Raw genomic sequence first — 12,903 nt, 5'->3', positions numbered from 1 at the left:
TTACAATCGAGTGCCTGCTGCCTTATACGGCTGGACAGGGCACTAGAGGAGTTCTACCAACTCCATTGACCTTTGCTAATGAGGGGATCAAGCAGGAGCTCAACAATTACTCAACAAGTACAAGTCCTGTCTTTGAGCAACATCAGTTACCTGCTTCAAAGACAAGAAAAAGATGATTCAATTATATGTAGTATGAGAATTCTAAATTTTAACCTTTCTTATCACGTTGCATAGTAGCACTTGAAGATTTCTTTTGGACGCTTTGTGTTTGAGTAGCGTTGCATTTCACAATCTGTAGTAAACAGTTGTCACAGGAGAGGTGGTTAAACAAAGGAGCTCACAGTAAAGTAGATCATAGACAATATAAGCAAGGTAGCATTTTCACGTCCAGTTTTGAAGTTCACCAACATGATGGTTACCATTACAAGTACTCTAACAAGATACAGTGCAAGTCCAGATTTGCTACCTACCAATTTACACAGCTGATGGTTTATGCTATACATAATTTTTGGAAACATGGTATGATGGCAGCTAAAAATCATGCACATTGAACACATGTAATTTGTCTAGAAACATCATAAACCCATAACCTATGCGACAATGAACTAAGCCATTCTGAACATACAAACTTTTATAATATATATGCATTCCTGGCATTACTAATACAATGAGGTCCTCACTGGCTCCATTTATCTCAAGTTAGAAAAGAAGGTCAATCTTTCAAAATTAACATATTTGATGATGTAACATAGTCTTATACTCCCTCAATTCCAAACTGTAGTTCACTTTGGCTTTTCTAGATACATTGATTTTGAATCTAGAAAAGTCAAAGTGAACTACAATTTGAAATGGAGGGAGTATCAAAATATGGAGACAATGACAACATGTTTTTAAGATACACAGATGTTCCATGATTATGTAAATAGTTCTCAACTCCTTAAGCCCAAATTTACATGTAGTAAGATCACAATTGAGAACAATCTATTAAAACACTTACTCTCAATGTTGCTTTAGCAGATACTTTCTGACCAAATGAGATGTGATTAGTTTTAAGCTGCTGAAATTTCGAACCTAGCAAACAGTAAGAAATTAGGAAACATTATTCAACAATACAGTGTAAGCATTGCTATGTAAAAGAGGATCATCAAGGCCAAAATTCAGAAGGCATGTGCTGATTTACAGACCACATAGTCCAAGGTCAAATTTTCCTTTTCTTTAGATAATAGGTCAAAATTTCCCTAACTCGGTGTTTAAATCAAGTAACGCTCAATTAAGAGTTGGAAGCTTTTTGCCCCACTTGTACATGTCCATGGACCTGAATGTACAGTTATCAAGTTTTACATTTTACTCTGCATGAACTCAATGCCTGTCTCATAGAAAGCAAAAGTGTGGTATATAAAAAGGTTATTTACACATGAACTTAACGATCATCTCATAAAAAGGGAAGTGTGCTATCATAGATTATCCATGACACATCTGAATTGACTCTGCATTTGATTCTGTTTTCATGGCTAGGGTAGAGAGCAAAAAGCGAGACTTATAGGAACTAGGATACTAGTCAAATTAAAATGCTTCGTATACTACATCAAATACTGACACCACCGCTACAATATTAAAAAGTAGCAGATCATAAAGCTTTTTGAATGTGGCTACCTACTAAATGAGACAGGGGGAGAACAAATGTACAGAGCATGCCAGCAAGGTTTTAGGGTGGCAAGAGGAGAGACCTCCTTCCAGAAGTCTAGGTAAATAAGGCCCTAGAAGATACCATACAGATATCTAATTCCACTAAAAACTCAAAAGAAATAAAACCTTAATTTTGCCAACTCTTAGAATGAATACCATACTGGTACCATATAAAACAGAGAAATTAACATATAAAATCACACTACCAATGTACCACTGTACTAAGCAAGTATAAAACAAAGCACTACCATTCTCCTTTCGGGCTCAAATAAGCAAACAACTAGCAGGCAAAACATCTTATATCTTCTTTAAGCAAAGCATGGGGAGAGCAAGAGGAGCAAAGGCACACATGATTCAATCTGGACCTGGAGGGAAGGCGGACCTTGTTGTGAGGAGGGACGGAGGGCAGAGCAATCGTCCACTAATCCTTGCCCTGGGTCCTGGCAGATGGCGCAGATGCGCAGGCAGAACAAGCACGGCAACACATTGCATGGGAATCAATGTGTCTCACAGGGATGCACTGACAGGAACTTGCCATGTGCACACAGGGAAGAAGCAAAAGGCAGAAGGAACTTTGGCCTCTCCCTCTTTTTCTCTTGCTTCCCTATCCCTTTTCTCTCCCTATCCCTTTCGTGTGCGGAAGGCAGGATGACTGCATGTGAGTTATTTTTCCTTCCCACATGGCACAAGACTGCTCCTTTCTCGCGTGTGCGATGCTCTTTCGCAAATACAGCGAATGCCCGCAGCCTCCTTGCCAATGCCCAGACACAAGAAAGGATGGCAAGGCAGATACCATACATGTGCATAGCTAGTATGTAAACCTAGCTCTCGCCTAGGTAACACCTCTAAAACCATGGTTTAGAGACATCTAATACTTTTGACACAGCCCATAAGGTTAACTTTTGGTAGAGGTTTATTGATCTCATGATCTGTTCTGCTTCTAGACGTATACCGACAAATCTACTTGTTTTCACCTGCCAAAACTTTGTTATTATGTTTCTGGTTGAGTTAATCATCCCATTTCCAATTGTGGTTCAAAATCCAGAATCTCTTGGTGTGTCATGACAAACAGACAAAACTCAGATTATAAATTAAAAGAATAGAAAAACATAGGGGATCCTGAATCCAATAATTACCTCCAAATCTCGTAGTTGAAGTGCCATAGACTGCAGCTCCTGGTAATGAGCATGTGCCAAGTAGCGTCATTTCAGATGGAACTTAATGCCTACAAAGAAATCAGGACCCATGAAAAATGAAACACCACACGTCCACACTAAGTCACTGAATGCTTCAAAATGGAATATGCAATCACTGCCTCACTCTGCCTATTGCAGTTCATAATACATTAAACCTTTTTATTTGTATTCGCTATCCAAAGACAGGATAGTGGAACAGGATGATATCATGTTTAGATGGGCCGTAAATGGGCCGGAAGTGAGATAGGAGCCCCCGCCCGGAAGTGGAGGGGCGTATCACCACCTCTTCCCACACGGAAAAGCGATCCGATCCCCCACACCACAGATCTCCGCCGCCGGCCCGTGGTTGCGTTGCGTTGCGGGGATGAGGAGGTCCACGGCTCTCATGCTGCTGCTGCTGGCGGTGGCGGTGGCGTTCACGACGGCCGTACCGCACGATGAGAGGAGCGAGGAGGTGGAGACCCGCAGGATGTTCAGGACCTGGATGGCCAGGTTCGACAAGACCTACAGCTCCATCGACGAGGAGGAGCACCGGTACGCGGTGTTCAAGGAAAACCTCCACGCCTTCGGTGACCTCACCCGCGACCACTTTGGCCTCAACGTCTTCGGTGACCTCACCCACGAGGAGCTCCGCGTATTGTACACCGGGTGCACGCACGGGGACGCCGGCCACAAGTACTCCCTCCTCTACTGGATAAGTGTACTTCTTATGGGGCCTCCATCCTGCCATCGATGTTAAGCAGGTATGTATTTCGTTGGGGCTAAAGGGAAAGTGTACTTGTTTTTGACTGCATATAATACATACACATCATTTGCAACTTGCATCAAGTGGGGAAGATTCTTGCGACTAGTATATATATTACTCTTCTTCTTCAACCAATCAAGGAAAATTTATTGATTTTTGTTTCAGTATCCATATCAACATGAAGTTGATGATGTGGTTTCAGGATCCGTATCAAGAAAGTAGATGATGTTTGGGCTTCGTTTGCCATCATGAAACAATTATGAGGAGATCCCTTTATAGAAGAAACCTCTGAATCTTCTGAATCTGATTAGCCTTCATTCTTACTGGGACAACTTCAATTCCTAAGAACCTGTTGTCTGACTTGGTCACTTACAAAATTTATGTATATATTCTCACTCATCCGTTACTTTTTACTACCAGTTAGGTGCGCCGGTGGTCACCGCACAACTGAAATAGAGATGGAGGGATCACACTCCTGGAGAGAGATGAAGCGCGTGTGGATCTGAATATGGCACATCTAATTGTTGCTTATGTAATAAAATTGAGATGAAAATATGCATTTCTACAAGGAAGTGAGAAAGATAGTTCGTCAGCTGTGCTGTGTTTTCGCCTTACGGCCATCGCACCCCTTATTCCGTTGGAGTTTGGAGCCCTCCCGGGCGCGCTATGTCGCCCCTATTTCGCGACCGTCCGATCGATTCGATCCGACGGCCAGCGACCCACCAGTGCCGCGCACATATTCGCAAAAAAAACCTTTATTTTCGCGCTATTTCGTTTCGGGTCCAGCGAAGTCCCTCCTGTTGCAGTAAACGTGTTCAATTTTTTCGTGTTTCAAAATTTTCCTCTGCCAAGAAGACGAATTTCCGATTTCGGCGCTCTTTTGCATTTAACTGCCCGTCGGCGCTTTTGCGGAAGGACCCACCCACTTTTGTTTTTTGAGTACGGTTTTTATGTGACTTGGAGTTTTTTAAAGCTCCAATGAAACAGCAGCAGGACTGAATGAGACACAAGGTATGTGCACTGTTTGTGATTATGCATGCTGCTGCCTTCAACATTTTAATAATTGATTTTCTCTTTTCTTTATTGATGTAGGTTATACATGGCATTTTGTTGCCTGCCAAAGTCATTAACTTACCTCCATAAATTCGCAATAGATTCATTTGGGAGGGATAAGTATCACCTCCATAGAATCAATTGCTCCAGCAAAAGAAGATTTAAGTTAAATTGATTCTATCTATTGCAAATTTCATTGGCATATAGTAGCAATTGATTTGCTGGATTTTTAATAGATAGTTGTAGGGTTAAAGAGATGCTTTATCACTATTTCTGATCAAGGGGTTCCAGACGACGAGGTCATGGATTAGCTCGGCGTCACGGCCTAGGCTTGCCGTGCAGAACGCAGTCGAGCGGGAGCCACCCCGGGAGCTCGCGGGTGGCGGGAAGGCCAGAGGCGGGGTTGTTGGGGACGAAGCGGCACGCGTATGGCTGGTCACCCTTCACGATGCGGAGGAACCCCAGGATTGGGGGGCGTCGGGTGGAGCTCCCGGTGGCGGCGGCGGAAGGCCGGGTCGGCGAGGATGCGGCGCCAGCGCTTGCACGCGTGGGAGGAGGCAAGCGGGGTCGTCCGGCGGGAGGCGGAGGAGGATCTCGCCGACGAGGTCATCCGACAGCTCAGGCGGCGGCGAGGGTTTGGGAGGGGGAAAGTGATGTGCTGTGACTGCTGAGCCGCTGAGGAGTGAGGACTCGACCGGCCGTGTGTGCGTGCCACTACCTAGTTCGGCTCAACCAAGATCATCGCAACCGGATGGTTCTCCGTTATGGACTGCATGCCTGCATTTCATATGCGAGACGCGCATCACGAGAGCCCGGCCCATGAATATGGAATTGGTTTATTGGGCCTATTTGGGAGAAGGCAACGGCCCACGCTTCTCCGCTAACAAAAGCAGCACGAACCCGATGCGCATCACAAACCCTCCCCCTCCCGGAGTCCCGGTAGCCACCGTCGGCGGCGCTGATCGATGACAATGTGATAGCGGCGGAGGATGGCGGTCTGATATACGCTGGCCTCAGACATTACAGCCTCGACCTGTGGTCACTGGAGACGCTCGATGGAGTTGTGCGATGGACACAGCTTAGGGTCATCCAGCTCGAGAATCTGCGCCTTGCCATTGCTGACCCCAGCAACTTGCCGGATATGATGTGCATTGCAAAGGGCCCAAATGATTCTGGCCATATCATTTTCATGGCGACGAATGATGGCATCTACATGAAGGTGTGTGAGGGAGAGGATGTAGTCATAGACTACCCATTCTTTCCTTACATGAGCTTCTTCACTCCAGGTAAATCCCATGTTTGCCAAGCTCTTTCTGCTATTGACATGGTTCAAAAAAGCGTTACTAAGCGTACGCTTAAGCGTAGATTAGAGCGAAGCGGAGCCCTTCTGCTCAGCTTTTGGCCTGAGCGATAGGAAAAGCGAGGAGTTGTGGAGGCGGGCTCTCGCGCAGTTTCGAGGCAGAAGCAAGAGGGTTAGGGCTAGGAATCCTGTACTCGTCCAATTCCACTCCCGTGTCGAGGCAGAAGCAAGAGGCGGCACCATTGGAGCTCTTCCGCGCCGCTGGTCAATCTCCTCTTCCTCTCCGCCCTCTAGATCTTCCTCAAGGCCGCCTAAACAGGGACCGCTTCCTCCAGCAGCTCGTTCCCCTCATCCACTCCCAGTCCAGATCGAGGGGATTGAAGTGAGAGAGGCGGCGTGCGTGAGTGGCGGCTACGACCTGGGAAGGCTGGGAAGCAGGAGGGGATCGACTTATTTGACGTGTGTGAGGTTATTGGGCCTGTTGGAGGGGATCAATGTACTTCCTCTTATTGGGCCTGTGAAGCAAGATGCGTCTTGTTGGGCCTGTGAAGCAAGAGGTATCTTGTTGGGCCTCTTGTTAGACCAAAAATAACATAGAACTACGTGAGGTTATTCAATATTTTCTATTTTAGGCTTACATATGCCTGTTTTGCCCTGCACGCTTAAGCGACGCTTAAGCTCGCTTAAGCAATAGTTCTTTTAGGCAGAGCCTCACCGCTCGCTTAGCGCTCATCGCTTTTTTGAACCTTGGCTATTGAAAGAAAAGTAGGTGCACTACTGTTGTCATTTAAGGGGGAGAAGCAAGCAGTAGTGCTTGAAGACCGAAACATAGTAGCTCTTTCTTTACATAGGTTTGATAACAAAAAAAAATTGATAAATTCTAGCTCTTGAAGACCTAAACATAATAGGAAGTTCAATACTTGAGCACCACAAGCCTGCTTGTGCATGACAGTCTCCTCATTGACTTCATGTACGACCTACAATGGGGGTGTTGTTCTTCCTGGAAAGATGTGCATGTTCTACTCCTTCAAAATGGTCCAGGTTGTGCACACAAGGATCTCTGCTTTAACCCTGCTTGGCACTGCTCAAAATGCATGTAGCATCAATGACCAACGACCCTTAATGCTTATATTCAGTTTTGAATTCCGATCATGTTTGTGCATGTATCATCAACGAGAAGTTGTTTCTGGTTCTGGATAACATGGAACAGACAAGGGATTGCGTGGTCAATTCCTTTCGGTCAGCTTGTCTGCCATAAGAATCTTACACTACACAGCCAACAACAACAACAACAACATAGTCTTATGTCCCAAGCAAGTTGTGGTAGGCTAATAGGTTTCATCTCCATAGAACGGCTAAGTACGAGGTTGGCTCGCCACGCCTAACACCCGCCCTCCTCCTTTGCCAGGGCTTGGGACCTGCTATGTTGAGACGAGTAGGCTGAGAGCTAGTCTTCCAGTCAACACAGGCGGAGTTCTTACAGCCACGTGAAAATTTGCATAATTGCATTGAGTAGGCCAACTTTGGCAGTGTACAAACACCCCCCCGCTCCCCCTCACAGTCCATCTCCAAGCAATCTGATCTAGTTCTTCGTTTAGAAAGACTCGCCGTATCCCAAAATTGAACAAATTCAGCCTTCATTAAAAAAAGCCATTTCATTGATCCCTGCTATCCTCCAGAGTCCATAGTCCCCTTGTCCAGCTTTGCTCAAACATTACTGTCACGTGTCAAAGTCAAACTATTCTTCCTCCATGCCAATTTGTACAGGTTAGGGGCGATGTCCATCGGCATCCACCTGTTCAGTCACGAGGATTGCCAAAACTTTGCCTCTGCCATCTCATATGGTTATCCTCATGCTTGCTCTGAAAAATTGCCTATCGATTGCCACCTGACAGCTGACTGGTGGATTGATGATGAGCCAAGGTCTGTGCAGGCCCGTCCACCCATATCAGAGCCACCATAAGCACAATGCCCTACTGAACAGCTCAAGATCAATAATGCCTAATCCTCCAAATTTCTTTTGCCTTTCTACCTTTGCCCATTTGACCACACAGTGCCCTCCGTCGGCTTCAACTTCTCCTTTCCAAAGGATCCCCATATGCTCTTATCTAGTCTATTTTTAGTGCAAACACCATGTGTGGGGATCAGTGTGAGTACTGAGTTAACCAGCACCGATCTTCCTGATTGGTTAAGTAGCGTAGTGTTCTTCCCATGCGGGCAGTTTTGGTTCGGTTCGACCTATAAAGTGTCAACCTTGATAATTGATAGAATGTTCCTAGGAAGTTGTTGACATATTTTCTGTTCGTCTCCTTTATGGTGTGTAACTAATAATTAGTTTGTATACTTTATTTGTGAACATTGAACTATAGCATGGCCATGGTTTGAAGTTTCTGTGTAATGTCTTTGCAGATCGTGCTGCAGGGTGATTGCTCTCGCCATCAATGATGACTCAGTGTTTGTTCAGCTCACGGTGGGCACAAGCGCAGAGTCACTTCAAATCGAACTGAACATGTGCACACAGCTACTTGGAAGCTGGAATTGAAAACCGTTGGGTGTAATGCTTTAGACTAGTGTGCACTGCTTGTGTTCTCTTTCATGCTGTGATGTTCTTTCTTTAAATTCAACCAAAGATTTTTGGCTATGTCTCAGAGAACTATGCAATTTATTTATCCTATTTGAGTTATTATCTCAGTTCGTTTGTCTAGACAAATTACTTGGAGAGATGAACAACTCTGCAGGTAAGTTTATATTCCTTGAAGGAAATACAGTTTTCTTTTTTTTTTCGAGAGCACGCGCAAAGCGTGCCTTATCTTTATAGAAGAGAGCAACAACATTAACAAGATTCGGTAACCGGATGCGAACATCCAGCCCGAGAACACACACACACCCCCACTCCGCCTAAGCCTACTCTCTTGCGATATCTAAACTCCTCTCTCTCTTAGCCCTCTCCCACATATGAAATACAGTTTTCGACTAAAGTTTGATGTGAACAGTATCTGAACTGATTTTTATCCAGTTCATGCTCATGGAATTTGACTGAAATATGCCACAGTATTACTTCAGTCCACAGTATTACTTCAGTTTAAGCACGCAAGGTTATACGCAGGGAACTGAATATGTGGAATATTTGTGGAACTGCATATGTATGAGGCTCACTGCTATGCTGTCAGAGTCGTATGAAGCTCATTTCTTACGGCTGGAAGCCTGCTGAGTTCAATAGCTACAGGCGTACTGATACTATCCCAATTGACCCATTACACTTCTTGTTCTTGTCAAGATCGTGGTTCTTCACGAAATTCTTAACCATGATGGACTACGCTTCATGTTTATGTTTTGTCTATAATTTGAGTTTTTCTTCAGCCGAAAACTCAAGAGATATGTTCTTTTAACCGAAGATACGCTGAAAATGAATCCTGTGCCAAGATTGCTCCGGTATTCCCAGACATGGGAGTGTACCGTCCATAGTCTGGAGAAGTTTTACTGCCGATATATACTGGTGCCTACAGCCTACATCACAGACTCAAGGCAGACGAATTATTTTTCATGATACTGAATTTGTTTTGTGCGTGTTTCAAAAAAACAAATAGTTTTGTGCCAATTTGAGTCGTTAAAGGCCCCTCGAAAAGTTTTTGTCGACCCCACCTGGCAGAACACAGAACAAACTGGTGAGAAAATACCTGGATTTTCTTAGAAATTGTTAGAAACATCTGGATATTCTTAGAAATTGATATAAATACCTGTAGTTTTTAGAAATTCATAGAAATACCTATATTTTCTTAGAAATTGATAGAAATTCCTGGATTTTCTTAGAAATTGATAGAAATACATGAATTTTATTAGAAATTCATAGAAGTACATGTATTTTCTTAGAAACTCATAGAAATATCTGGATTTTCTTAGAAATTGATATAAATACCTGTATTTTCCGAGAAATTTGTAGAAGTACCTGTATTTTACTTACAAATTGTTAGAAATACCTGGACTTTCTTAGAAATTGATAGAAATACATGGATTTTATTAGAAATTCATAGAAGTACCTGTATTTTCTTAGAAATTCATAGAAATACCTGAATTTTCTTAGAAATTGGTAGAAATACATTGATTTTATTAGAAATTGCTGAAAATACCTGTATTTTCTTAGAAATTGATAGAAATACCTGTATTTTGTTACAAATTGTTACAAACATTACAAATTTTTTCTGTAGCTATGGCTCAGCCGCCGGTGAATTACGTGCGCCCAGAGCTGTTCACCCAGGACGTCGAGGAGAAGCACCGGTCATACCGGTCGGCTGTTCTCGGACAGTCCCTTGGCACTATACGTGCTCGGACTTCCCGCATGCTGATGCCGATACACCAGCTCTGGATCCCCAAGTACGTAAACGACGGTTTATTACTGTATTTATCTTTGTTTATTAAAGTTTTTCTATTAAATAAATTGTATTTTGTTCGATTTCGTGTTTCAGGCTACGCGCAGCAGGATTACTGCCTCTAGCGCGGTTAGCCTCTAGCGCGGTTAGTCGAGGGGGACAAGCTCCGGGCTCAGGTTCGTCCGGCGGAGCGCATGACACGGTTCCAGTACGACTTCCCTCTCCTCTGCGTGCTTCTAGACCGGTAGCGGCCCGAGACCCACACGTTCCACTTCTCCGTCGGAGAGATGACGGTGACTCTGGCAGGACGTGGCGCTCTTGTTTGGCCTTCCGTGTGCAGGCCAGGCAATGGGGGCTAGGGACGTCGGTGTTAGGATTAGATCCTAACTGCCATAGGCAGTTAATTAGTGCCCAAACCATCGCCGTCCGTACGGACGCCTCTTACTTGTACAGACACCTTTTCATCTAACAGGCATCTCCTACAGACGCCTCCTCTTGTAACCGACTTCCCGAACAGACGGGAAACCCTGTATAAATACCCCTTGTTGATCAATGAAGAATATAGTTGAATTATTTGTTTTCTCTCTCCTTTGCCTCTCAACTTTACTTCTAACACGTTATCAGCACGCTCTACATCTGAGCGATTCGAGATCGAGAAGAACAGGAGGAGAAGAACAGGGGAAAAGGTGAGAATCGGAACCATGCCTCGAGTTCCGATGTACCTGCTTCTTCGCCTCCTTCGCACCGACGGCCGTGGTCGTCGCTTCGTCGCTCGCCACCGCCGCCATGGTGTGGGAGGAATCCGGCGCTTCCAGCGCCATGTGCGCGACGACCTCCGCCGCTTCCGGCGTGGAGGTTGGAACCGCCAGGACTTCCGTCGCCATCACCGGAACGGCGCGGGGCCCTCGAACCAGCCGGTGCAGCCGCCGGCGCCTCTCCAGCCCGTCGTGCCCGACTGGCTTCTTGCCGGTCCGGCCGCACCAAGCCTTATAGATACAATGCCTTATACATACACAGGTAAAAGGTGAGATACAATGCCTCATAGATGCCTGTCGTTGTTCATCCATCTGCTTCGAGATGATGGCCGGCGTCGCCATTCCGTCCCTCGCTGCCGCCGCAACAACAACCGCCGCGGCCGGCCCCTACTCGATGCAGCCCCTCGAGCCAGCCTTGCCTGTCTGGCTTCTTGCCGGTCCGGCCGCGCCTATGCTCGGGGCCGACGAGAACATCGACCCGGCTCTCTAGCGCCGCCGGACTGGTGTCTCCACTACGAGTGAGGGTCGTGTCCCTGCCGCGCTCATCCGGCCGTCGCCCCTGTTGAGGCACCCTGCCTCCGGAGGGCGGCACTGTCGTCGTCGACGATGAAGACAAGGAGGTTGTGTTGCGGCTCCCGTCTCAAATCGGAGCCGGCGCGCCGCTCCTGATGTTGCCGCCGGTGGCGCGCCTCACGTGCAAGTCCCCGAGAGCAACGCCCTCGCTTTCGTCTCGGCGCCGACCGGAGCCTCCGCCTTGGCCTTCGGCTTTGGCGTGAGCAACTCCTTCCGCGCAGCACCCGTCGATGCAGTCGCGCCACCGCGCCTGCCGTCCCCGAAGCCCGCCTCCGCCTTCGCCGCGCACAAGCGGCACGCGCCGCCCCTTGGCCTTCAGCCTCCCGGTTCCCAGCCCGTCATCGAGCGGTCGCGGACGGCCGTGCTGGCACATGGAGCCCGGCGGCGCTCGGCTGGCGAATGGCGTCGCCGCCGGCACCCACCTCCCCGGTGACTCCTCCGACGAGGACGTCCGCGGCGGGAATCAATTCGGCCGTCGTTGAAGGCCGCCCACGCGGCGGCAGGGGCAAATGGTAGTGGAGGCGTGGCGTTGACCGAGCGGTATCAGCGATCGTCCCGATCCCATCCGCTCGTGGCGTTAACCGCCTCTATCAAAAAATTAGCCGGCCCACTCGGCTGCCCCACTCCCCAGACACATCCTTTGGCCAAAGATTGCTAGAGGATTTTTTTTTCTGGACTTTTAACAATCCGTCTATGGACTTTTAACAATCCGGTCTATTAACAGTAGAACTACTCTAGTTTCTAATTCTGTTTAAGGCCATGTTTAAATTGCAGTATTTGATTTCATGTACTGTAAACCTGTTGAGCCATGTATTCCAGAGCAATGTGATGTGATATAAATTTCCATGTTTTTGTTTACATATTGAGATTATTACATCCAATATTTTGCAATTGAGATTTCTTTTTCTAGAAAATTTCTTGCAAATAAAATCAGTTCATCGTCTTAATTGAGCCTTTGGCTTAATACGAGCACGAATTGATAAATGCAAAATTTGAAGTGAACCTCTTCAAAATTTATGTTTTGGGATCATATTGTAGTGTGTGGATCTACTGCATCGCAGATTATCTTCACTACTAGGATTGCTTTACAAAGTAAACTCTCATACATTCTATTAAGTTATGACATAAGGCACTAGAACTAGGAGTATCTACTGATTCCATCAGATTATACTCTCTAGTGCCGAGAGACGGACTCCAAAATTTCTTTTGGAGATTATCTACAAAGTGT

The 12,903-nt window shown here is 46.1% G+C and overlaps 1 protein-coding gene and 1 long non-coding RNA gene across 2 annotated transcripts; one reads left to right on the top strand and one right to left on the bottom strand.

Annotated features, from left to right (window-relative positions):
• Positions 1-208: 208 nt before the first annotated feature.
• LOC124652375 (protein FERTILITY RESTORER RF2, mitochondrial-like) lies at positions 209-2,892 on the bottom strand. Its single transcript, XM_047191394.1, has 3 exons — positions 2,823-2,892; positions 998-1,071; positions 209-292 (listed from the first exon to the last, which is right to left on the bottom strand). The coding sequence occupies exons 1-3, from the start codon at positions 2,890-2,892 to the stop codon at positions 209-211; spliced, it is 228 nt and encodes a 75-aa protein (XP_047047350.1).
• A 407-nt stretch (positions 2,893-3,299) lies between these two features.
• Positions 3,300-4,221, top strand: LOC124651430. Its single transcript, XR_006987404.1, has 2 exons — positions 3,300-3,625; positions 4,048-4,221. It is a non-coding gene; the product is annotated as an uncharacterized LOC124651430 (long non-coding RNA).
• Positions 4,222-12,903: the final 8,682 nt, after the last annotated feature.

The sequence above is a fragment of the Lolium rigidum genome, chromosome 5 (assembly GCF_022539505.1).
Source record: "Lolium rigidum isolate FL_2022 chromosome 5, APGP_CSIRO_Lrig_0.1, whole genome shotgun sequence".
Taxonomy (NCBI): Eukaryota; Viridiplantae; Streptophyta; class Magnoliopsida; order Poales; family Poaceae; genus Lolium; species Lolium rigidum.
The sequence above is the reverse complement of the archived record's forward strand: the minus strand, read 5'-3'. Positions and strand labels throughout refer to the sequence as shown.

Coding starts and splice junctions, on each gene's coding strand:
- LOC124652375 (XM_047191394.1), bottom strand. CDS start 2,892: ATGACGCTACTTGGCACATGCTCATTACCAGGAGCTGCAGTCTATGGC. Junction 1,072..2,822: donor TTCAACTACGAGATTTGGAG/GTAATTATTGGA, acceptor ACTGTTTGCTAG/GTTCGAAATTTCAGCAGCTT. Junction 293..997: donor CTGCTAAAGCAACATTGAGA/GTAAGTGTTTTA, acceptor TGTTTACTACAG/ATTGTGAAATGCAACGCTAC.